General features: G+C 40.5%; 1 protein-coding gene across 1 annotated transcript; it reads right to left on the bottom strand.

Annotated features, from left to right (window-relative positions):
• Positions 1-1,343: 1,343 nt before the first annotated feature.
• On the bottom strand, positions 1,344-26,172 carry cd82b (CD82 molecule b). Its single transcript, XM_085778693.1, has 9 exons — positions 26,099-26,172; positions 18,628-18,700; positions 17,009-17,081; positions 11,024-11,148; positions 9,957-10,031; positions 7,479-7,577; positions 6,777-6,950; positions 5,372-5,455; positions 1,344-3,326 (listed from the first exon to the last, which is right to left on the bottom strand). Exons 2-9 carry the CDS (start codon positions 18,688-18,690, stop codon positions 3,249-3,251), a joined length of 771 nt encoding a protein of 256 aa, XP_085634819.1. The 5' UTR covers positions 18,691-18,700; positions 26,099-26,172; the 3' UTR covers positions 1,344-3,248.
• Positions 26,173-27,628: the final 1,456 nt, after the last annotated feature.

Here is a 27,628-nt window from a genome sequence, read left to right as displayed (position 1 = left end):
TCATCCTGTCCTGGAGTCAGCCCATGACACAGTCTCATTTTCCTGATAAATCATTTGAACAAGATTTGTTGGTGACAAACTCGGTGAATATCAAATCATTTTAGCACATTTGACCTCCCAGTGGTGAAAGTTAACAGTGAGGCAGAGGTGACACAAACTGAGAACAGTGAGCCACACTGAAAGTTAACTATTGAAAAATGATTTTGGTTATTTTTGATCACGTGTAAGGTCATAATGTAAATGAGAGTGAGACGATGATGACATGCAGCTAAGATCCCTGGCCACACCCCAACCATGGATGTTACAGTTATGTGGCATGGGGTAGTAACCATTCAGCTACAAAGGCACCACATTATTGTACATCGTTTTGATCATTGATTGTGGTGTGATGACTGTTGTGCCTTTATAAACGTTATTCTCAGTCATGTGGGCTATTTGCCCGGTGAAGATCCTTTTTCCAGTCCAATAAAGTTCTGGCTCTAATCCACTGCGAAGATACTGTCCATTTTTTCCTACCCTCAAGTAGCCCACAGATGTTATTCTGAAGTTCAATATCGCATTTTAAATGAGAAATTGATGTTTGGCACTTGAAGCAGTGAGCATGGACCGAGCTCCCTGATGAGCTGCAGCTCTGTGCAGTTACTTGAAAACAGTCTCCAGAGCAAACACTAAACTGTACTCATTATACTGAGGTTAAGTGTCTTAGACAATAGTGGATTAGAGCAGCAAGGTCTGTGCTGTGATTGTGTTGCTCTGCTTCAAAGCAGTGTAGGTGTGTGGTGAGGTATTAGCTTCTGGCATGATATGACATCATGACGCTCCCTTTCCTAGATAAGAGTCATTGCACTTAAATCTTCCGAGAAGAGCTCTCTTATTTATTGCAGAGCAGAAATCCTGTTATCGCAGTGAAGTGAATGGATGTGGAGCTTTTTGTTCTGCTCAGCCACAAGGTAGTCAGACTAAATTAACAAGAAAATACAAAGACTAATTTGGGGGAAAAAGAAATAAATTAGCTTAGAGGAGTAGAAGTAGGAAGGCAGTGAAATAACTTATTTCTTAAGAATCTGCATAAAGCTCATAATTAAAGCTGCAGCTTTTATAAATTAGGTTTAACATCTTCAATTTCCCACTAAAACACCATAACCTACTAATTTTGCTCATCTTGTCTTAAAGCACGTCTGCCTGAGCTACTGACACTGTTATGTATATACTGCCATCTTCTGGTAGCTTTAGGTACCAAACATCTGACCACGAGGGAAAGATCCCTGTCTGACAAACAGCCTGTGCGTATTTAAGCTCTGTTCAACAAGTTTTTATGAAAATAAAATGAAATTAAAGCAGAGTTAAGTGAATTTAAGTTTAATAGTTCTCAATAATAAAAACAAATACACAACATAGTTTTAAACTTGGCTTACAGGTCCACAAATATTTTTTCTACGTAACAAAATTCTTTTTTTTTTTTGTAAAAGTGTAAAAATATCTTAAACACAATAAAAAGCCTTCATCTCTCATTTCTATAAATTAATGCAATCAATTTGTCAGGTCATTAAATAGAGGCTGACTGCAATTGCCAAAGACACTACTGTTCTTTTATACAACGGCCAGTTTCCTCTCTCTTGTGTAATTGTAGCGTAATGAACATGATTTGAAATAACTTATTTGAGATGGCATGAGAAAACTACAAGCCACATAAAAGTGCAAACTCTTCACTTAATTACCCATAAATTCAGCCATAATAGTGTGTTCAAAATGAAATGGGAGGACTGAGACATTAAAAACGGTCAATAAGTGGGATGGGAAAACTCACAAAATGTTTTTGCAACATGAGTTGATGAGCCATCTTTTGATAGCTAAATATGCAATCACTGCACAGCATCCAATTTTTTCCCTCTGCTCTTGTTACTGATAATATAAAACCTGGCCAAACAATTGTGCAGAGAGGGGAAAATACCTTGTGGTGAAACAGCTGCTGTTTTCATGTTACTGCTACAATTAAAAAACTAAAACAAGATTTTTCAAAATGAAGGCAGGTGTGAGGATCTTAAATAAAGATGTTTGGGGCATGCAGGCGCTATGGTAGACTGTTCACGAACTAATGTTTTACTAGAGAAATAAAAATTTGGCCTCAAGAGTGATGACAGAATCACTCTGAGGGTTGCAATTTTCCTGATTCAGGCCAAATAGAAGTTGACGAGCTGCAGTGGCAGCCACATTCTGTACATTATCAAAAGGAAACGAAGAACAATAGGACTCTTAAAACAGGCGTGTATGTGTGAGAGCTTTCCCATAGAAATTGCTGACTAAGCACTGAAGTGCCAAAATCCCTTACTAAAGTCATGCAGTTGTAAAAACAAAACAAAAAAACCACGAGATGACATGGGAATACAAAAAAAGAATAAAAAGAAATAAAATACTCACTCAACACATCATACACACTTACTTCATGCAAAACTAGTCATTTTGGAAAGCTACTGGTTACCAGTCACACACACCCGAGAGGAAGACAGTGATTTGATTTAGAGATGCTAACAGATGATGGATACTGGGAGGGAGGTGGTGGTGGTGGTGGTGGTGGGTGTAAAAGAAGGTTAATATTAGGGCTGCTGGGTACGAGGAGCTGATGATATACGCCAAAACCTCCACCACAGCAGCCCTGCCCTGGGCCTCTCCTCCACCCTGTGCACCAAAAATACCAGCTGCAGGATCATAGAGTAGCATTAATCCTTAAAAAACTCCTCCCACCTCCCTCTCATCTCCCTGCCCCGGAGTCAGAAGATGCTCTGGCTCTCAGCTCACCAAATGTCACTAAAGTGCTCTCTCTACTACAATGTTAAGCGCGTCTTTGAGGTCAGCCAAGGAAAACAAACAATACACAAATAACATTTGCATAGTATCAAACGGCACAACTCTCAGGCTTCCACTAGAAAAATATCACAAATGTCCACTTAGAAAACACGTATGATAAGACAAGATTGGTAACTTGTGAACTAATGTCCAACAAGTGTGTCAAGTTGGATTGAGAGGTGTGCGTGTGTTTGTGTGTGTGTGTGTGTGTGTGAGAGACATATGGGGTGTGAGGCAGCTGTCAAGGCAGGAGACGCTCAAATGGAGGAGACAGCTGGCTTTGTGTGTGTGTGTGTGTGTGTGTGTGTGTGTGTGTGTGTGTGTGCAAAAGAATGTGAGAAAAGGAGAGAGAGGGAAAGAGTCCATCCATCTGTGTGTGGTGTGAAGCTGGCTACATCTTCAGCTCAGTACTTGGGTACTTTGGTGTAGTCCTCCTGGACGACGCTCTTGCACAGACACATGGAGAGAATCATCCCCAGGAGCTGGAGGAAATGGAGTCATCACCTTAGTTATCAGACTTTCACTCATGAATATGTGTAAAACCCAGAGAATTAAATCACATTCGTTATACAATCTGTACTGCCTCACGTATTCATCTGTTGAAAATACAGCTGCAAATAACAAGCAGTTGTGTGACAGTTGGTCTCTTGCCTGATTGCCATAATTATAATAAAAAAAGCCCATTACAATTTCCCAGGACCCAACATGATGTTTGGCAAATGCCCACTTTACAATATTACTAATTCCTATTCCCTGATTATTAAAATAGGTGCCCATTTTCCTGTTGCTCCACTAATTTAATTAACTACAGAAATTTAAAATGAAGCTGCAGTTTAAAGACTTATTGGCAGGTCCAACCTCTCCTCTCCTACATACTGGCAACAATGTGATTCCACACTAACATGACTCCACTGTAAAATATGTGAGAAGAAAATCCATCAACACACAAGGTCTGTGTATAAAGGTGCTCCAGAGATCAGCCAGACCAATTATGGACAACATCCTTTTGTTCTGGTCAGAGGAATAGTTTGGCATTTTGGGAAATGTGCTTATTATTTCTTTATTTACTTGTGCTCAGAGTTAAATGACACCAATTACACATGTTTCTATTAAATATGAAGCTGAAGCCTAGAGATTAACATAAAAAACTTAAATCTGCCTACATGTATCTCTAAAGCTCACTAATTAACACGGTACAGTGTTTCCCACAGCATTAGATTTCGGGGGGGGGGGGGGATTTATTAAATAAATGAATACACAGTACCATGTATATTGTGCTACACAGGAATATTGTAATTATCATGTACTTAGGCACAAATAACTGAACTGTTATAATGAATGTATATGGCTCCATTGTTCAATGTTGTGTTGTAATTAGCTAGTGAGTCCAGTCCTGGTCTACAAATGGGGCAGATCAGAAAGGCCCAAATAACTGAGAATGGTGGAGTAAGACTGACAGGGAAGGTAAAAACTTGATGGATTTCTTCACAGGCCACTGGTCCTCCTATAGCCAACTGATTCAACAGTATATCTTGAAATAAGGCAGTGGGACAAAGAGGGGCTGTGTGAAGCAATGTCCTGCACACAGCTCTGCAATGATTTTACCCATTTGAAATAGTAGAAAAAAATTGAAAATTAATAGCTGGCAGCCAGGCTTGATATTAGGTCAGGAAACACTGTGTTACATCTCTTTTATTTGATCCATACAAAGACTGAAGTGTAAAAACTTCAAAATGTGCTTTGATGAGGGCCTACTGTACTGCATGTACAGAGATCAACAAACTGAGAGTGGAATCAATTTCAGCAACAGGTCTACAGGGATATTTCCCAAACTTGTGAAGCATCGGTTTAATTCAGACTTACAACGTCTTACACTAGTTTTGGTTAAACTAAGAATGCAGCTTTTGTGTTGACGTTGATTCTTTTACAATGGCAGGAAGAGATTCGTGGGCTGTATGGATGGGTAGAATAGTAGAATAGTGTCCAAACTCAGCTGTATGGTACTAAGATCAAAATCTGAATTCATCCTTTTAAGGCACATACAAACTGTGAGATCTTATGAGTTTTCTAAAAGCCACACTGTGTGAGATGGATCTAATATATTTGGGAATGACATCAAGTTTGATTTATGTAGATCATTATTTTGTTACCATCTATTGAATCAATAAATAAGTATGAAACATCATCCTAGGTGTCATTCACTGCGCCTCAGTAGTGGTAACAATGAATATATGATTTCATTCTAGAGTGCTGTTGGTTGGCTAGTAGGTGTGTAGGTCATAGCAGCAGTCACACTGTAAGATGGTCATCCTATTAAGTGTCTGATTGTCAGAGCCTTCTTTGGTCACAAAACCATGACGACAGCCATCTTTGAACGTGGCAAGTGGCAGTGCGATATAGCGTCAACGTTTTGAGGCCATGATGAAAGATATCCAAACATTTCCCTCATGTTGATCATCTTTCATCTAGGGCAGCAAAAGTGTGGACTTGCCTACAGACTAGTGTCAGGGAGAGATAAATACTGTACCTCCACAACTGCCACACCAACGCACATTCCCAGAATAACCCCGCAGTTCTCCAGGAGCCATTTCTCCACACTGGTTATACAGCCCTGGAGGAGAGAACAAGAGAGGGAGAAGGAGAGACAGAATGAGACTGAGAAAGACATGGAAGGAGGGGGGAGGACGGGGGCAGTGAGCCAATGTGCAGAGGAGAGATGAATGACTACGTGATCCCAGCCGGACATGAACAGAGCCTTTTCAAAACACAACTGTTGGCTTTGGACTGAGTCAGTGCGGGGAAGAATAACACAGCTTAGCTGAGCTGAGGAAAACAGCAGAGAGAGAGTAAAGTTCCTGAAACATGCAGACCAAACAACAGAACAGTAGACCTTTCCTGGTATTTGAACACATCACAAAGCACAAACGACACGCCTTGGCTGCCTGAAATCACTGTGCTGATTAAGTGCAGCCACAGTGCCACACTGAGCTGGCACCAGGAGTTACACAACATGAGTCCAACTGACTTATGTAATGAGTAAAGGTGTGAGGTCTATCAGGACAATGCAGGCATGCTGATGCATTGTTCACCCAGCTGCAGGAACACGGGCGTCAAGATAAATTGTTCCCATTTACACAGACATCAGACCTCTGGCTAGCATTCATCACAGGAGACAGTTAAGGTGGCACCGTGGTAAATGTAACTAAGTACATTTACTTCATGTACAAGTTTGAGGTATTTATACTTCACTGGAATGTCTCAACTATATTCTAAATTATTTCAACTGTACTAAAAAACACATTTTCCTCACTGCTTTTAATTACTAGCTGCTTTTCAAATTATCATCTTATATTGTAAATTTGATCACTTTGTAAAATATACATTGTTATGAAAAGCTGTTCAAACCTGCGGTCCCCTGACAACAAATGTTTTGTATGTGTACATAAAAAATATTATTAGTATAATAATATATTATGAATCATGGCACAGACTTTCAGGGTGACTGTGAAAATGTTTCAGCACTTCAACAAACCCTTCCAACATGACTTTTAAATCAAGAAGTGTAAAGCTACCAAGAGTTTAAAACACATAAATATATATGTTCACCATTGTAGCATCACTTGTAGATATCGTGAATGAAAGCAAAAACAGTTAAATTACATGATGTCCGACATGTCTGTTCAGTGAATGTCTCGTGGCTGATCAATAAAAGTAAAAAGTAAAAAGCTGCAGTGAAGAAACTTGGTGCAGTGCAGTAAGGTAAGTGCAGCAGACACTTTCATAAGGTGTCTGAATGGTGAGTGAGTGACTATTAAAAATATAGTATAAGGCAAGTACTAAGACTGACACTTTGGCTTCAACAGTAAATTCAGTTTCACTATTTTCAAATTTAGTGCAAAAACACCAGGACAGATTTAAGAAGTGTTATGTACCGTGTCGTAGATCGGTAGATCCGCGGACATGTGTTCACACAGGCCTACTTCCTGGATGTCTGTACCAGCCAGGGTCTCATTGCGACAGGAACATGGGTAGAGGTTCTTGGAGCTGTTCTTGATTGAAAGATTGTCAGACCAGTTTCCTGGACCAGTCCATCCACAGCACTTCATCTGGAGATATGAAAAACAGGCAGGATGTGAAAATGGAAAGAGTCATTTATTCATGTTTATTTAAAATAAACTAGATGCCGTTTGTTTTTTTAATCTGGTTTAATTTATTGAATAATTGCTCAAAACACAACACCACATAAGTAAGTCACTTTAGGTAAGTAGAGTACTGTAGGGTAACAGATTGGTTTTCCTGTTCTTTCTCTGCAGACGTGGTGTGGACGAAGCATTACAAAGAAAAAAAAGACTTCACACCAAAGACACCCACTCTAAAAATATGCATTGCACACTCATGTTACTGGAAAACACACTTTAGATAAAGACTCTCACCAAATGACCTCAGTTGAAAACTCTGTTAATCCAACCTGCGGGTGTGATGTTGATGCATTTACAGGTGTATCAATGATACAAAATATACTAACTGAACCTGTTCAATGGATGTATGTTGATGATAATGATGTTCATTTTTATTTTTAGTATGAGACTTGTGTGTGCGTGTCTTGTTCAAACCAGGTTAAAGAGTCAACTCACCGTCCTCTGAATGAAGTCCCATGTGTGCTCTGTGGTCCTGTTCTGCCCAGTGTAGTTGACTATCATGCCCTTTATGATGTTGGACATCTCATATTTCAACTAGAAATGAGATAACAATATATTATTACAATGCAAACTTGAAGCATCTCAAAATGCATGTAGGATTGATTGTCCACACAGAAATCAATCATGATGCATGGCAGACAGACAAACAGTGTGGAAGAAAAGAAAACAAACACACCTACAGTATCTGAACTATATGTTTTGTTGGGTAACACCTCGGGTGGTATTACACTGTGAAGTCCCATGCAGGGCTGAAGAAATGCACAAATTCAGCTTAGCAGAAGTGTGTCTCTGTGTTTATGTGTACAAGACCACAAAATAGTGGTGGAGATGTAGTTTCAGAGCTCTACTGGAGATGAGTGCAAGCCTCACCCTATTCTGGGAAAGGGCACCACCCTGCCCTGTGGTGAGCCTTAAACACAGGGAGCGCATCTAAGGCTGCAGACATGTACTCAGAGATACACAGAAACACATGCATACCCCTGCATACACGCTGAAGGGCTTACAGCTGAGGGGACAACTACGGCCTCCACCTAGCCTGAGTCTACCCTTCATGGGTGAGGTTTATCAAGGGAAAGGCTTTTTATGTGCTGGGTGGGACTGACCATGTGCAGAGCATGGAACTGGTCCCAGAGTTGGTGTGTTCAAACACAACACTCCCTTCACACACAGTGCAAACACACAAGGCGGGCTCTATTATTTAACTACGGATGTAGTGCTGCAGTACTGGTGTGTTCAGCAGTTTGATATGGGAGAATTACATGGGAGCTCAAAATACATGTTACATTAAAGGTATATTTGGTAAAATTGTGTTGAGTGACTTACCACAGATGTCCAAATGTTTCACATATGTAAAAGTGACAAAGGTCATGTGAGATTGGGATGTATTGTGCATGAGTTTTTGAGTTGAGTTTGAGGTTTTACTGGTATTGTTTTAAGCATATCACTTATGAAATGATGCAAACATAATTTCTTAGCTTGAGGGTCTTGAGACAAAGTGTCCTTTAGGAATATGTGAGCATTGTAATGGCAGTACACCTGTCATATTTTCTCCATCACATAAATTAAAAACATGCACAAATTCAAAAATATCTGGTTTCTTTTTTTTCTTCTAAAGATAATCCATGTGTTTTTTAATTGTTTATTCAACTTCAACAGTAACCGATAAAGAAATATTCCACTCTTCTTTCCATTTTTGAGACACAAGGTTTTCAGAGCATTGATATGTGCCTTTTTAAGACCTGTCTGACTTGTTTTCCAATTTGTTCTTTCCTGAGTATTAGTGACCTAAGTTTCCCCCTGGGCTTGTTTATCCATCTACCAAAAGCTGATCACAGTTTGCTATTTCACAGGTTGACTCCCATTTCAAAAACTTCCCACCTTTAGGGGGTGCTGCATAATCAGAGACATTAACAAAAATTGTGTTTTTTTAAATTCCTGGAGTGATAATTTACTGATCTACATCGGGCATTGTTGGCCACACCATTTTAATTGACACAAAACAAAAAAAAACGCAGAGGAGGAAATGAGACGACAATGGAAACTGTCATCTCAAACCCTACTTGCTTCCTCTGCAGTTGTCAGACATCTAACCACGTCCACCTACGTCATCTCACAGTCTACCAGCAGCTCAGGTCTCATCAGGCAAAAAAGCTCCATCCCATCACTTTCCATTTGTTTAGCTATGAAACTATTTGATCACAGGATGTACAGTAGGGAGCTTAGTGACAGGTTGAGCTAAGACCTGATACAGCCAGAGACAGTCGTGAGGAGGGGCTCTCTCCTCTCTGTGCTAACACACAGAGTATTTTCATAGAGATGAAGAATTGCACATAAAGCTGTTCTCTTTTTTTAGCCAGTAGAACAAGTATGAAATAGTGACTGAAACACACAATTTTCTTTCTTTCCTTCTTTGACCATGTATTTTTCTTCACAGTGTAAACTGTCTGACAAAATCAGGAGCCACACAAATTGAAATAAAAGACTGTGCTGTGCTGATTTCAGCCATATTTGCTTTCGAGCCTCCCATCGCAACAGCACGGTAAAGCAAACCTGAGGACCTTTGTTTTCATTTAGGCCGACTGGACCTCTTGAGATGATCATACCACACTTGAAGTGAACTGAACTGACATCACTGGCTTCAAATGTGCTATGTTTGCAATACTACAAGCTGTAAATGACCCCCTGCCTGGAAACTGCTTTCATTTTGAAAGAGCAAGGGCCAGTCAGTCACAGTCACGTGGCATTCAACTGACCAGTGGTGGAAATATGATCACGCTGTCAATTATAGGGCTGGCACCGTTGTTGCAGTCCAACTACAAACTAAGAGGACTAAAAATTACCGTAGAATCTCAGTGACAAGTTATAAAAACGGGAAATAAAGAAGGTAGATTTATAAAATTCACTCATATTTACCGGCTCTCTTTGGAAGTAAATGAGGACTCCAGCAGTGACCTGGGCGATGAGGATGAGAAGGAGGCAGGTGAAGTACTGTGGAAGAGATAACAAAAAGAGACAGCTATAATCAATATTTTACCAGAACAACATCTTTGAATGACAATGTGATGTTTAAACACAATGCAGCGTTTAGCAGGGAAAGATTTTTCTCAGAACATTTTTCTCTGATTAGATTAGACCAAAATAAAGCTTAAAGAGACAGGGGTGAATACTAGACACTTAACAGAAGAAAGGAAAAACTAGATATGGATTTTTTACCCTTCAGTTTCAGTTGTCATCTATCTATGCTGGCAGATACATTTTAAACATAATCTTTATACAGTTTCCTTTATACCTTCCTTAGCCTTATGTATGGCCTCCTTCAGTGTGAATATGGTGCATGTGTGTGTATGTGTGTGTGTGTGTGTGTCATAGGGGGTCTACTGCCAGCTGGTCACTGTCACTGGAAGAAGTAGGTCACAGCAGTTCTTCAGTTAACTCCTAGCAGGTTTAACACTGTGGAGGTCATGCACCCATCCCCACTCTTGCTGTACCCCCCACATCTCACCGGCTTTATCCCTGTCACCCCCCCACCTCTTAGTAAATCCACACATGCTGTGAACCCTCTGCCCCCACAGAAGCAGAAAAGCTCAAGGGCTTAATATCAGCAAGAGCCTGTAAGGTGTTCTCAGTCAAGCCTGACATTTTGAGCAGGTGCATGTAGCTGAATGTGCCATTCAAAACAATGTATGCTGTTAGCGTTAGTGTTTTAATCAAACAAGGACGTTTTGTAAATACAATTAAACTACTGACCCCGATGGCAGAGAAGAAGGATGAGGTTGACTTTTAGGTTCAAACCCCACCGATTTTCTCCTTCATGTAGCACGGCATTGTTTCCTGTGTGGTCATCAGTGAACTGTGGTCTGAGTTTCTGTTGCACATCTTGTTTACTGCTGTGATAAAGGTGTTAACCTAATGTCTAACTCTGAAGAGAATGCAAACAAGCCGTAGCATGTTAGCATGAGAGCTGAAATGTGAGTCCTCACCAGACCCAGCAGACAACGGATTTCGTAGATGGCCCCTATGCAGCCGAAGAAGCCCATGGCCATCGACAGCGAACCCACTCCTATGAGGATGTATGAAGCCACTTTCACTGTGTCTGATGATTCCTCTGGTAAAAACAAATAAGAAAACAAACACGAGTTCAGTATCCATAAAACCACTGCAGGTGGTTTTGCTACATTTTCGTAGCGAGAATTTGTAGTTGAATTCAGTTCTTTTATTAAACTCAGCAATACTTTTTTGACCAGATAGCATCCACAATACAATATCCCACACAATTTTTAATGATGAAGTGATGAGGAACAGCCACAGAGTCTATCTTTGATTTACATGTATGCTCATGTTTCTGCTTCAACCACAGTGGGTGCTTGCAAAAGAAAATGCAGCACAGAGGAAGGACTTGTTCTCATGCAAAAATCATTTTGATATAGAGGGTAAGAGCGAGCCAAAACTGTTTCATAGAACAAATCGTCCAATCCTCTGAAATCATATTATTGTTGTTTTTCTCCCACAAAACTTATTCTAATAGGACACCAGAGAGAGTTGGACCAAGACAAGACAATGTGTGGCAAGATTAATTGAGTTTCGTCTTTGGTATGTGGAGCGGGAGGGATCCAGGAGGAGGGACTGGCACTGAAATGGAAGATTGGAAGGTTGGAGAGGAGATAAACTGGAGCTATTATGTGGCTGTGTTATCTGGGCTGGAGGAGCTCCAGAGAGCCAGAGCTCAGTCTGCAGATGGAGCCAGAATCTGAGCGTTGTGAAATGGCTTCAACTCCTAAGGATTTCTGGGCCAAGCAAAAACCAGCCAGATAACTCATTCATTGAAGAGGCAGACTGACGCAGCAGCTCCTTCACCGCTGCTTTATGAAAATAATGCAATGTTTTCTTTTTGGCTTGTTCACTTGGAAGCTAGATAGATGTATTCATTCAAATCCCCTCTCTTTTTCTCTGCTGATGTTTCATGCAGCAATCAGCACATATCCTATATACACCCTGGCAGATGCACAATGAAAGTTAATTATCTCACAGACCATAAAACAAGTTGTCTTTCTATATAACTCAACTGTGTAAAACTTAATGACTGTACATTATCACAGGTTTCAGGCTGTGCAATTATCCCAAACATAAATGAGCAATTTGTGAGGCAGCAGAGATCTGTAAACTATACCCCAGTATTCTTCGGTCCTCAATCAATAGATATAAACAGTTCCCATGAATTTAATCATTTGTTACTTAAAGGGACAACGAGGAGTTTCTAATCGGTTATAAAAAAGTCTCATGTTAATGTGGATGAATCTCCGCTACCCACACTTGTTAATGGGCCCATTTTCGATAAATATATCATTCTGTCTCTAACGTTATTAGTGGTGGCGGAGATGCTGGTCGAGCCGACCAGCGTTTCTTTACTTTCAGTTTCGCAACGAGTCATGAGAATAACGTAGCTGAATCGCCGTTTATGGTCGGAACTACGGTGGTATGTGAACCTCTTTGAACCTCTGACTTTAATTATTGATGAATGAAAACATGAGTCCGTCTTGCGCCGGTCAAAAGAATTTTACGGTGCGCGCGGAGGCTCATAAATGTAGTGTGAAAACGCTTCGCTTTTCCAAAACTCCTCGTTGTCCCTTTAAAACAGTGTAGCTGAAATAATTAATGTCATACTCAATGGATAGTTAACACTACGAAGACAGACAAAGCACAACCCATCCTGCATGCTATCTAGAAACCAATCAATAGAAAAATTGAAGAACAGAATAGACCATGTTTAAGCAACGCCTGTAATTCTCATGTTCCACCTTCTTCATTGTTGTCTGTCTCATTGTCACCATTGTCAACTCTAAATGACTTTCAGGTGGCTGGTTGAGCTAAACAAGCTGAATGCAAGGGGGCAGTTGTCGGTCTGAGAAGTGAAGCTCACTTCCGCGTTCAAAAAACTGCAATCCCCTCGGATTCCTCTGGGGGCTGGTGTCAGAAGGGAGCATTCCCCATAGACCCCCATGTTAAAATCGCCGACTTTACATCCTCAGTAAACATGTTAAAAGCCTGGTGTCAGAACGTTTTTTCGTCTCAATCGATAGTTTCTACCCCCGCACACACTCTGAGGGGGGTGAATTTTTTTTTAACTCTATAGTTTTACTGTTATTAGGTTAAAATTCTGGCCAATCAGGGCGCGGAAACGTTGAGTGACAGGTCCGAGCAGCTCCGTGGACAGCTGCTTCGAGGCCAGTGGGCGGGTTCTCGGCCGGCCAATCCAACATGGCGCTGTCCAGGCCGCCATATTTGAGTCACAAAAACGACTCCCCAAAACCAATGGGTGACGTCACGGACGCTACGTCCATTCTTTTTACAGTCTATGGCTGAATGATGATCTTTAGAAACTTCAACTAAAACTTTTTTTTTTTTTTAATAAAACCACATACGGTATCATAAACCAAGTGATACATTCTGTAACAGGGAAAAAAAGCTAAAGGTTAAAGGTAAAAGGAAAATATTTGCATACTTTATGCATCATATTTTGTATGTACTGTATATAGTGTATTAAAACAACTCTGACATACAAAGATGTCATTACATGAATGTACATATGAACTACCAGGGCTGTGGTCCTTTCAGAATAAGTGAAGCTAAAAGTGCTTGGGTCAACATATGCAGAGTGTTCATGTGGCTACAGGGTATGATTTAAAGGCAGGCATACAAGCATATTGTATGTTCTATATCCAGCACTCTGGTGAAGCCTGTTATTACTCTCTCTCTCTCTCTCTCTCTCTCACACACACACACACACACACACATGCGTGCACACAGAAACCAGTGCCTGCAAAAAAGCTACAGATGAATGTAAAGGTCCACAGGTTTCCTGAAATACCTGAAGAAACATTGCTAAATCACTCTCAATAGATTAATATATATTCAGTGACAACTGTTCAAGTGCTCAACTTGCACTGATTACACAGTATGTGTTCATTCTTTCAGCTCACTGATTGGTGAAAAGATTAGAACAAGTGAATGAAACAAAGATTTCCTAGTGAACCATAAACACATTTCCTCCATTTAGATCATAGACCAGTTTTCTATGTCTATTGACTAAAACTGAGATAAATGTCTGTGTGCGGTTTCCTTGCAACCCAAGGAAAAACTCTGAGTCGTGCATGTCTAATGCAACCTCATAACAATTCTCTGTTGTGACCACTTCTAATGTTTTCATCTGAGCAGTTTTCTAATATTCTTGGCATGCTATGGCAAGACATCAGCTTTTTTGGATTGACTATTTCCTCTAACATCATGTAACAACTAACACTAAAATGCACTCAGCAGGACTTTAACATTTTCAGCTACACTTCACTTTCTCTGTCACACTTTGAAACAAAGCTCTTTTGAAAGCCAAAAAGAAAAAAAAAAGAAAGTTTCCTCTCAGGGACACTCCCAGGTGTGTCGAAGTCACAGAGTAGCAGATACAGTAGGGTAGCTACGTGACATGTTTCCAGCAGTAAAGCTAACATCTGTGTTCTTCTGTTGCAGTAGGAAAACATACAATTCTCCTGAAGTCAGCAAGTGGTTGCCTGGTTACTGTGCTGTTCTGTCATGCACTGTGGCACAATTCCATGTAGGTCTCTGCTAGACTTTCTAAAATAGTTTGTTGGGTGGTTTCCGTAGAACTTTCCATTTAAAAAGAAAATGATATAAGCTGCTGAGGGTGGAGGGAGGACTGTTGTCTGTAAACCAGAGATGAGTTGTTTGTAAATAGCTGGAGAGGAGTCATTATGCAGATTTAAAATGTAAACATAAGGAATATCAACTCTGGAGTTTGAGCTATCTAAATCATTTTCATCCAAGTTCTCTTTCCTCTTTTCACGACTTTGGAAAGTTTCTGAAATAATCTGCAGCATATTTCCTAACTGGGCTCTGGCACACTCTCTGGCTGTGGAAAGACCTTCTTTCCAAGGCTGACTTTTGTTTAAACACAGGGCAAGCCATGTTTTGGCAAGTGCCAGCAAGATAAACTCAAGACATCATATCGTGGGGGTAAACTATCAACAGCAGTGTATTGATATACAGTAGAACGGTATACATTTAGGGGAAGATGGCCTTTTAACAGAAAAATAAAGGGGGGCTGAAACCCAAACATTCCCCAGAGTTCCCCTGCTTGGAGTCACTGGGACAGCTGCAGAGGCCTCTATTAATATCACTCATAAAGAATGGAAACTGAAAACACAGAGATCCTGTTTATGGCCAGGCAATGGTACAGCTTCTAAGGGGAACACACAGAGTCAATAAACAAACTTGTGTGCAGCTTTGGTTTTTGTTCCTTTACAAAGTGGTAAGAGATTTCCAGTGAGGTTAGAAATCCATGGACAGGGGGAGGAGTTGAGGCTGACCCACCCAGGGGTACGGGGAACATAAGACACGGAGGAGAGAAGGTCATCGAACCCCTCGTAGGAAGGGATATCCTCAGGGTATCAGTGGAGCAGGATCTCCACTATCTCTGGAGGAACAGATGGATTATCATAACAATAGGACTGGGGCTGGCAGGGATGATGGATACTGTACTGCCTGTATGTTCTGAACGCCTGGCTGGAGATAAGCAAACTCGGCTCAATAATAACCTTGAAGCGATTCCTCTCTCAGCAATGACCTCGAGAGCCAAAATAGGGAGATATGGCTCATTCAAAATGGTTCAGGACTCAAGGTCAGTTCTGGATGATCTTCGTCAAAACCCATTAGTCAAAGCAACACTGTCCTCCAGCCTAAATATACATTTCTTCCGCCCTGCTCCGGAATATATATCTCAAATAAAAATAATTTGCTTATTGTCTGAAATCATAAATGTATTAATTTAGTACACGCATACCATCTAGAACTAAGGTGATATAGATTATCACCTGTTTTTTATCTATAGCCCAAAATAAAATGAGACAAAAAGCAAGAAGAAGGAGAATCTGCATAAATTAAAAAAAACATTAATAATAATAATCATAATATCATCAACTAAGGATTTTCAGCTCAAATAAAGTTACCCACTTTTGTTTGAATAGTCTCAATATGGGAACAGAAGCTCAGAGCTTTCAGTTTGGCACAGTGAGGCAGGTTATAACCACATCCAGATTCCTAGAACTCCTAGCTACTCAAAATGTATCTCCTATGGGAAAGGAGCATCACTGTCTAATTTAAATAAATGCTGAATTTGACTCCCAACAAGTGTGAAGTTGCCAGATAATAAACTGAAAGAATTCTTCTTTGTTAACTGGGAGAAAACGTCACTGCTGCTGTCGGCAGATCTCCATCTGGGAAGAATACACTGAAAGCATTTATAACAAGATTTATTGCAACTAAGAGTTTCCGTACTTGGATCCTGTTCATTTTAGGCAAGGCTAGAGCTGGCTTTCATTATTCTTTCTTTAGTGCCTTCACAGCAGATAACCTAAGTGAGAGACATGGTTGTCTATGACAAAACTGTCAACTTTGCATCTTAAAGCATGATGTTTGGAGGCTTGGTTTCTCACTTACTACACAGTGTCTGCAAATAGATCTACGACAACATCTGTGGGGGTGGGAGATTTTATCTGCGGCCCTGTGCCATCTGGGGACCTGGGAGAAGTTCAAAGGACAACTCTGTGGAAACTGTGGGGGGGATTAAGCCGCTAATTTCCAATATGACACAAAACCTTGATAACTGTCACCTCCTCCTCTGGATCTCTACAGATGTGTGGGTTAAAGTGTGTTTGTATGTCTTCAGGGCAGCCTGGCAGAGGAAGTCAGATTTCATCTGAGTCATATTTTTGGTTTCTGTTGCGAACATCCTTTTGTGGTGCCTTGGGAATGAGTCCACATAAACTGTGCAGAGTAGGTCAGGGGTTTTAGGATCTGACAAACACACTGTCCAGTATCGCTATCTACATTTCCACCGTGCTCAGACGAATGACGTTAGAGTTATTACACAAGGTGTGTGCTAGTGTTACATCACTTACGCAGAACAGCAATGAAGCTCTGGTTGTCAAAGAGGACCCAGAGTCCGAAGCCCATGATCAATGCTCCAAAGATCTGCAAAGAAGAAAAATAGAAAAATCAGGTACCGAATCGCATGTGAGAGTAAAACAGGGCCTGCTGGTCCTGGTATGTCTTAAAAGAGCCTTATTTTGACTTGCTTAGTCTGTCACATCTGGAATTGATCAAATTCTAACTCTTCTCTTGCCCTTTCTTTTATGTCTTTCTCTCAGCAGATGCAGAGGGAATGAGGATGTGATCACAATAGATCACAAGAGGCACATACAGTATCTCCTCTCTTAAAGATATCAACCTGCTCTCACCTCCACTTTGCTGGATTTTATCACAACTGTCACCAAATAGTATTAAATGTGCATAAATGGATCACCACTATTCGAAAAAACAGGAATCATCATTGCCAGACTGGAACATTTTGTTGCCAGCGTCTACAAATGACCTGTTTTGTCTTGTGTACCACATAATGAGGTGATGAAGTTCCGAACGATGTAATTAAGAGCACCCTTGTTTAGAGGATATGGGGCCTTATAGTGGGGGCAAAATCCATAGATGACAGACTTTGTTGATTCACCAGCTTCCCCTCTGTTACACCACCCCTCCCCAATCTTACAAAAGTAATTAGAGCCCTGGTTAGGAGCTGTTCATTTAAAGGGACTGCTGAGCTCCTGGCAACCATCATTAGCCCACCACTTCCTGGCCTCCTAGCCTCCCCTTGTCTAATGTGTCCACATGGACAAACACTGACACAACACACACACACACACACACACACACGCTTCTGCTTAGACACCAGTTGAGCATTCACATCAAAGGTCTGCATCAGGTTTACAGCCGCAGACTCATTGGAAAGGTCTGGACATCCTCGCAGTCGGTTTTAAGAGTCTGGGGTTTTATCAACCCCTGGACTTTATGTTGTGGTCAATGTGAGCAAGGAGGAAACAAACACAAACCATCTGCTGCTGTTCAGACCTGGATGTGCTGAGGTACTCTTTGCTCCAGGCAGAGTCAGGGCAGCAACATTTCCCTATGTATCTCAACTGATCTCTGGTCCTATTTGAATAGGCCTGCTTATTCAACCTAGAATTACTGCTCTGTGGTGGTACAGTATGCCTGAGCCAACCAGCTAAATTGCAGGGAAATATGGACACAATCTGCCATTCCTGAGTTACACTGTTGAATAATAGCAAGAAGTAGTTTGCAAAGCAGTATTATGTCACAGTGAAGTTATCCTTTGTCTATTTGGATATGAAATATCATCACTTCAACCACGTCATTTTATCCTAATAGACATGTGTGTTTCAATTGTGTCATAATTAAATGACTTGAACAGACATGTGAATGTATAGGTGTACAAAGACATAATGCTGCTGGTCCTGGCTGTTGTTCATGTGGCAGAAGGCAAAATAAAAACCTGGAAGGCATCACACAGCTCTCAATAGGTCTTGAGTGTCTGAGCATAGAAGACCTATCTTTATACAACACATGCAGATGTGTAAAGTGAAGTGAAGGCTATGTGACATAGTATGCATGCATGTGCAAACTGCGGGAGGACCACCATGTGATGATGAAGAAATGTATTACTTACAAAGAAGAGGAGGTTGAAGAGAAATAGAAAGTACTTGGTGACCGTGATGCATCCTTTCCCCATTGTTGCGCTCCTGTAAGAGAGAAGTAAAGAAATGTTTTGGTTATACATTAGAGAGGAATATCACAGAATAGTCTGGCCATGTAAGATAGATAGAATAAGAAGAGATACTGTAAGACAGAAAACAGTAGCAGTTAGCCTTGTGCTAGTCTGGCTCTAATAGCATAGTATATAAGCCACAGAATAGGGATATGAGGAACTCTGCACAGTTGGATCCGGCTTTAATCTTCAAAGCAACAACACCAGCCTTATTTGTTTTCACCAGGCACATTTCTCCAGACTGAAACAGCCCAACTTGCTCTAATCACCACTTCCATAAGACAACAATCGGCCTGTTGTTGTAGAATTAGGTTTTATGACAATACTGTATGCCCGTGAAAGCAAGTTTGTTAATGAATCCTCTTTTATTCTTGACAAACAAAAGGAACCAACCTAGTCAGACAGATTGGGGGGTTGGGGCCACCACAAGGTGGCCAGTGGTTAAGTCATGATGACTGTTTGGAGTCCATACAGTTACAGTAGGCATGCTATTGTAAACACAACACAACTAGCTTCTAAATCTACACATGTTTTACAGTTAACATTATTTCAAGTCACATACACAGTGTAACTTATTCACTACTGTACCATATCAACAGATATTCAACAGATCTGTCTGATGTCATATGACAAAATAACAGACAGCACCATAATATAGTGAATCTGACCCTCTGTTGCTGTCTGACATTTTAAGTTTGGGCATGTTACACTTACGTCTGCATTGTTCTACAATCAGTTTACCTCACACTCATATATAAATATATATTTCATACAACAAGTATGACTGACTGTGTTCAATGACTTCTCTGTGAGTAACATTTTCCTCTGAGAAAACACCTGCAGGCCAGGCCAGCACCACACATACAGCACAGTAGGGACACTTTATAAAACTCTCTGGCAACATGGTTCCAACTAGCGTCCATAAGTCCAAAGAAAATATTTACCACAACCAGAGCTCTTCCTTCAGGGGAAGACTGAAAATATAACCATCCATTGTGGTTATTTGAGGAGTCTGAAAATATCCCATGAAGACAACTCCCCGTGTACCAGATGACAAGCTCTTCTCCCCGGTCTGTTTGAAAATCCAAGCTGTAGGTTCTGCACAAAGACTGTTTCACATTGTGAATTTGGTTATAATAATGTTGACTATTTTTTAGGGGTGTCAACAATAATCGATTCGGCGATGCATTGCAATGCGGGACATGCACGATTCAGCATCGATGTGGCAACGTGCCATAATCGATTATGTTACTGTTTATTTTCTGGCCTCAAATGAAGTTGTGAAGTTACAATTACCTCCGGGGGCATTTACGGAGCAACGACATGCGCAGCCTGTAGCTACATGCTAAGTAGCACCAGCAGTAGCAGTGTTGCCGCTAGGGGTGGGCGGATCGATTTAAAATATCGATGCCGCTGGCTTTCTTTTTCCTTTTCTTTTTTTTCACCCGCGGTCGGATTGAGAATTAATTAATTAACGCTCATGAGTCCGGCCGTGTTGGGTCCGAGACTCAACAAGCCGGTCGGGTTTTACCGTCACTACAGGCAGCATGCCCGTTTATCACCAATAAACACAGTAGAGGAGGGGGAGTGACTGAGCTCAGGCTGTAGACGGGGGTCTCTTGGTGCCGTGTAAAAACAACAACAACAACAAAAAGTGTCACGACTTCCTGTATCTGGCCCTTCAAAATAAAAGCCCCATAGTCTAGATTTTGAGACACGGCTCCAAAGGTTTGTTTGTTTTTTCCTGCGACCAATCGACCAAGGCTAATTTTTGGGGGCAGCCCTAGAAGTGATTTAAATGCCATATCCAATACATACCATTCAATTTTATTTTATTTTATAATATTTATGTCAAAGATACAGGAGAGTGATAATACACACATGTGCAGCCAATAAAATCTCTTGTTCAATATCTCATGACTGATGAAAAATTTGCCGTGTTGAGTGCAGTAGAATTTTGATGCATTGCAATGCATCGCAATGCATCGGAGAATCGAATCGAATCGTTACCTGCCGAATCGTAATCGAATTGAATCGTGAGGGCAGTGCCAATGCACACCCCTACTATTTTTGTAAGCACAACCTCATTATCTGCAGTTACAGTGTGTTTTATTTCTGAAGTACATGTATATTTTGCTTACAGTAATTCAATAAAGTACTTTATTTTGATAAATCATTGTATAAATACTTTCATAATGGTGGATTCCTGATCTTTTTTTATTAGACCAAATACAAACAATGAATGTTATGTTATGGCAGAGCAAGTGCTGTTCTAGTAATGTTTCATGAGGTATAGTTTCACCTACTAACAGGAAGTATCAGCAGTAGACGGCTTTGTGGTTACCTTGGACACTCAGTCACATTTGCAAATGAAGCATATTTACTTTGCTAACATCGGTCCACTAGACTTTAATCTTCCTCTTAGTTGATAAGCAGTGTGTCTGTCAGTGTATACACCCAAGTGAGAAGTGACACAGTCAGATCACAACTGCCATCTCTTTTGGTTTGTGCATCATCACAACAGGAAGTGAACCAGCCTATTCTAAATATAGAACAGGGTATTTAAAAAAGAGCAATCACGTTGTAGGCCTTTTTTTCCCCACAAGGTGTTAAGTTATGTTAAGTTTATTGTTGTCACTGCATAAAAAACATATACAAAATTACTACATTACTGTAACACATGTATACAATTATATGACCATATTATTGCTAATAAAGTCTTCAATTTTCTTCCTTCTCTTTGTGGACCTTTCCAATTAGTTTCATGGTTAATTTGGATTCAGTCAGGATCCACTAATTACTACAATTTAACTGCTACAAACCATCTAAAGAGAATTAATTATTCTATTTAGAGTTACCACATGTGAACACTACAAATAAACACTGTATATTTGAGCCAACATAACTGGCCAGGTTTAAACTTTTTGTTTGGTATAGTTTGGAAAGTAGGCAGAGACTACGCGTACTAATCACCTATACTTGGCTATTGAATGTACTCGATATTCAATAGCCTAACAGAATTTCATGTTTACAAAACCGAAAACAGCACAAACCCAAACCTCACAGCAGATACCCCTGCAAAGTAGATAATCCTTAAAGGAGATTGTTGGTCTTTATGTCTAGATGGTGAGCAGCAGAACAGATTAAAAAAGGCTTAGTAATGAACATTGTCTGTTGGCTGAGCCCTGTCCATGTGAAAACAATTCCTAACAATACCCCACAGCTACTTATTATATTTTTCAAACAACAAATTAAATAGGCTATCAGGCCTAGCCCAATTTATTCTAAAGAAGCCAACAGACTATATAGTAGAGGTTAGGAACAAAGCCAAGCCGAACCATAAATATACTCAAATTCTTTTTGCACAACTTCCATGAAAGCTCACACATGGGTTGGCAGATACAGTACACTGTGGGGCTATTTGAAAGCTTGATTTCTTCTAAGCCTACCTGAGCAAACCCAATCACAGTGGACCTAAAAGTGAATGACAAAATCTCTTCCAAAGTGGAAATAAAGACTGGAAAGTGGAATGGAAATTCAGAGCAGAGCCGAACAGCAGTTCCAAGGAACAGTGCCATTGTAACTTTCTGTATAAGAACTACAGTAGTACATGCTGCTGAAATCAAGAGACAATTTGGTTTATTTAAACTGGGGCAGCTGGAAACAGGCCAGAGGAGGATTGAGCTCATCTTGCAAAAACCATATGCAGAAAGAATGAGTTGCCCTGTCCTGTGTGTGCAAATGAGTCACCTGAACTTTCCAAATTCTGTGACCCGACGTTGCCATCTTTCCCTTCATAGCCCCCACTTTCCTCCTTGTGGTTTGGCAAAGGTCTCATCACCATCACACAATTTTGGTGGGCAGTACGAAAAGAGGTCTTCAATTAAAATCAGTGCTTGTCTGTCATACAAAGAGTGCAGTCAGAATCATGGGGTACAGAGATGATTATGAAGACAGCATGAGTGGCAGATGGCAGTAGCCCTGTCTGTTATGAACCCAGCGTGGATCAACTACAGCCCTGTCGTACACAAAAAGTCAGACCATGTGCCAACCTCCATGTACGACCTCCTATCATATAAATCCATTTACACATCTGTGGGGCCATCGTGCTGGCATGAACCTGATCCATCATCCTGGTACTAAAGCCCTTAATACCACGCAACAATGTTGTTTATCCCTCTGTATAGACAGGATGTAGTTCATTGTCTACCATGGTGTTTTGGTGACTAAAATGAAAAGATGAGCATTTTTGGTTGAGTGAGAGGAAACAGTTCTGCCATATCCTAAGGAAGGGCAGTATAGCGATTACGCAATAGGCAATGGGTTCTGATTATGATGTGCTGATTTGTAGAGATCAGAGGTGGTAAGAAGTGGCAATGATAGAACTAGACCAATAGGAAGCAGCAAAGCACTAAACTCACTAAACTGTGTCTTGATAACGTGATAAGGCCTCATCATCACACACCAGAGAAATCAAACAAGTCCACGCTGCTTTGTTAAGAAACAGAGAAATGTGTGAAAGTGCTGCACACAACAAAGAGGAAGGAGGAGGAGGAGCTGATAAAAAAAGACCTGTGCAACCTGTGTATGGACATGGTTGACATTTAAAAAGTCAACAATCAAAAAAGATCATTTGCCATTTTTGTCTGATAACAATGGTTGCATGGGGTGGAAATTAAAAGTAATAAGTACTATTACCTCCAATCAAAACCTACTCTGGAATATAAGCAAAGCAAAAAACAAGAGTCCTCCAGACCTCCACAAGTGAAAATAGGCTGGCTACATCATGCAGTTGCTGTACTAAAGAAGCATTGATAAAACAATAAAAGTACGGACTTTCATGCCGACGTAAGGTGGTGAAATCCCCTCCTGGTATTCAGCGCCAGGTAACTTCCTACCATCTGGTGGAAATGATTACGCATTGGGGTATTACAGTAGACCTATGGCACCTATGACAACTTAACAGAGCACAAGTGACTTCAACCCATTTATTATTACTGATTATTTGTTTAATTTGCAGTCACAGAGTACTCAACACCAATGGTGACGGATTTGCACATTTTGATGAACCCAAAAAACAAACTTTTACTAATTAACAGCATAACTATTCAAATAGAATCTGTTGCTGAGTAACTGGTGAATCTACACAATGTGTAGTACAGCATAACAGGATATGAAAACAGAGGGTAACTGAGGGTTACATATATGTGTAAACCACAATATTGCTTGAAAGTGTGCACTCAACTCAAGAAGGTGTGACTGGCTTACTTTTCAGTTTTACCATATTGATACCTTGTTACAGTCTTGTAACAGAAATCCATCAGATAATGTTTGTATCCCAGGGAAACCATGGCCTTGTTGTAAAACGACTGATCAGGGAAATCGTGATAGATTTTAGAGCATCATGTTCAAAATAGGAGTTATGATTCTGTCCAAAATAGGAGTAATGATTCTTGTTCTGATATTGTTGACGCATACAGTATGCTTTATGAAAGCAGATGGCTCCATTACTCACGACAAAGTCTTTGCAGACTAAAACACACTTAGGTTAAGACATTGACTGATCCCTGTGTTGAAGGACAGTTTTCCTGACACAAGTGGTCTAATACCCCAACTATATCTAATAGGCTAATGACATTTTAATTTTGCCATAATGCTGAACCCATAAAAGTTAAAAATAGGCAAATCCCAAAGGACTTTCATTTTCAGGATCATTTGACATCTGTCTAAATCTGTTTAAAAAAAAAAAACGTTCAGATTCCCATATGAGTAGCCCAATGATGATGCTGCTATTTCCTCCTGTTCCCACTGTATTAAAAGATATCAGATGTCAAGGTCAGTGGCAAATCCACAAAACATTAGAATTTTGATTTTAAGATAATATGACACTAAGTTAAGTTAATAGCATGTCTCTCCTTTAATTTTTTATCATAAAAAAACCCCTCTGTTTCCCCAGAGCTGCAAAAGGTGAGACGTTTACAGGAAAATGGCTGTATCTTAAGATATCAATCTGCTCTGACCAACTTGGTCCTGAGATTAAGGCTGGTTTAGTTTTTCTAATGCGGGTTTGCAGATTTTACTCCCCATCACTTACATCAAAGGGGCACTATGAAGGTCTCAATCAAGATCTAGTGTGGTCATGGGGAATGATTACAGTGCGGCCAACTTGTGTCAGTCCAGCTGGACACTAGTTGAATAAAGGAAATGCGAGTTTTTGTGATGGAAACAGATTATGCGAATTGAGGCAGAGTTTGTGGGTGAAGCTGCTGGACTTCACCCAGCGACGCCCCGGTCTCCCAGCTCTCCTCTCTGCACTGCAACACAAACGCGCTCCGTAACCCATAATCTTTTGTTTATGACGGTTAAGACTACACAAACACACGCCGTAACATCGTTATGTAACTTATTGATTTTTCACCGGCTTCGTATGTAAACAGATGCACATGGAGGAGAGGAGCATAACCAAAACAGCGGAAAAGCGAGCGGACTGTCACAGTTCCTACTGTCTTTCTGTGTAAATATCTCATGTTACAACATGAAAACCTGCAGTTTATATTCAAGTGCGGCCTATAGGCTATATGTATTTTCTTTTAAAATGTAGCTGGTGCGGATTATACAGGTGCGTCTATAGTCCGGAAAGTACGTAAATTGTCCATGATGTTGAGTGTCAGCTGAGTGTCAACTGATGGATACAGTCACGCTCTCTTATGACGTAATCTCACGGTGCACTCCTCCTAATCGCAAAACACTAATGAATGGAAACGGGCATAAATTCGCTTTGCTTTTTGCGCATTTTCACAAAATCCGCTTTTAAATTCGATACGACTTGGATGGAAACCCAGCTACTGAGACGATAACTGTGAACTTTAGTTACAGCGTAGCTACAACGTCACGAGGAGTGAATAGCCGAGGGACCGCTTTTCAGGGTTTACAAACTTTACATAGATCTTAACGAGCGATGACAACACGTGAAACCTGTACGAAGGTGACGTTATGTGTCTTTTATCTCAAGGGTGTAAACACTTTATGAACCAAATCAGCTCGGTTATCATCTACACTTTACCATTAACGCAATTAAAACAAACACAAAAAAAGTTTTATGGCTGACGTTCGTTACGTTAACGGCTGCTAACGGACGTCTCTTCAGCTCACACAGCTAACCTAACTGAGGTGGCACGAGGACACTACACTATCGGTTAGTTAAGGTAGGAAAAATGTAATTTAACATTAATTGTTATTCTCAGGTTAACGTTACACAGAGGTTTCTCAAGGCAAAGGAGATGGAAGGAGATACAACTGTTTTACACACTCTCAAATGTTTTATATAGGCTTTACAAGCGAGTTACAAACTGTGGATAGAACTAAAACTTACTTGGACGTCTTTTCCAAAGGTGGTAACAGTTGGCTGCGGTGTCGACCGTCCTCTGTCCTGATTGCCGAGTGACTAAACTGTCTGCACTGTTGAGAAACCAAGCGTGTGCATGTCAGTCTGTGTATGTTTGCGTGTGTGTGTGGGGGGAGCGCTCACACCCCCACCGTGCGGCAGCGATGTGGAGCTGCTCTTTTTTCTTTCTTTCTTTTTTTTTTTAACCCTCTCCTGTCCTGTCCAGGTCCAAAAAGTGTTGAGAAGGAGGTAGAAGGAAATGCTCCACTACCAGGACACCTGCAGTTACTAGTTCATAAACTTTCACATACAGAACGAGGTGCCTATAACACATTAGAGTAACCAACAGTGAATTTATTTTTTGTAGAAATTATTGATAGTTTTGTCAATTTATTAAATGTGACGTTTTGTAGCTTTTAGGAATTCTAAAGTTTCAACCAAACATTGTAAAGGTGTGACTTTAGGCTCACTAGTAATTTGCATTCCCAATACAAATTTGTTCCACCTCCATGATTAGTCTAAAGGTTAGAGGCCATTTCTCTGCTGACTTTTTTTTGAATACCTTGAGTAGCCTATATCTTCCTGATTATACATAATATAAATACAAATAGGCTATGTGTACTTTAGAACTTGCCCTAAGGGGATTTCTTTTTAGGTAGAGTAACTTAATACCCTCTCTTGCACACATAGACCTATTTTCATCTAGGTACTTCCTCCCCTGTTTTCCCCCTCTTTACTTTTTTTTGGCATTTCTTTGCAAAACATAATTGCTTATTAGCAATTTCTACCATTAAATGCTTTATGTGCCTTTAGTGCTTTCCATCACAGGAAGACTATCAGTCCTCATAGAGCGATGGAAACATTGGTTGTAGCCTGTGGTAGTCAGATGTTGCAGCAGCATTAGGCAGAAACTAAACTGCATAATATCTTCTGATTATAGTTGATTATTTAAGACGTTTGGATCTGCCTTTTGAATGATCCTTTGTGAGTTACTCTAAAACACTGTTTACCACCTTGTCGTACAAAATAAACCAAGTCTCAATATATTAAGTGGAAAGTATGGGGAGAATGCAAACGCACACAGAGAGACACATGGGAGCTTTTTGCCTATAAACAACCTCAACCACACATACATTTCCTGTGCCTCACAATCCCCCTTTTCACAGTTTGCCCAATGTGTGTACGTGTGTGAGAGAGAGAGGGAGACAGAGAGAGAGAGGAAGGGAGACAGAGTGCTTGAGTGGGACAGGAAAAATTTTGCTTGAATATTTGGTAGACTATATCAGGTACAATTAGTAACTCAAAATATTTTTGTGGTGACCTGAAGATGATCATGTCATGACATGTCAAACACCTCCCAAAACAGAAAACACTAAACAAAGGGTGGGATTACACAAGAGCCCTTTAGTTTCTTTCTTCAGACATGTCAAGACAAGGTTGTACATTCAGTTTTGTGATGCATGTTGTTGAATTTGACAAGACATTTTGCTGAAGGCTCAACTACTTTGAAGACTCCTT

This window comes from Trachurus japonicus, chromosome 6 (genome assembly GCF_045865225.1).
Source record: "Trachurus japonicus isolate A0001 chromosome 6, Traja_1.0".
NCBI lineage: Eukaryota > Metazoa > Chordata > Actinopteri > Carangiformes > Carangidae > Trachurus > Trachurus japonicus.
This window is presented reverse-complemented; position numbering and strand designations above follow the sequence as displayed.

Excerpts from the sequence above, each read along its gene's own strand:
- cd82b (XM_085778693.1), bottom strand. The coding sequence starts at position 18,690 with ATGGGGAAAGGATGCATCACGGTCACCAAGTACTTTCTATTTCTCTTC. Across the intron at positions 17,082-18,627 it reads TCTTCAACCTCCTCTTCTTT|ATCTTTGGAGCATTGATCAT; the intron begins GTAAGTAATACA and ends TCTTCTTTGCAG. Across the intron at positions 6,951-7,478 it reads GGGACTTCATTCAGAGGACG|ATGAAGTGCTGTGGATGGAC; the intron begins GTGAGTTGACTC and ends TCATATCTCCAG.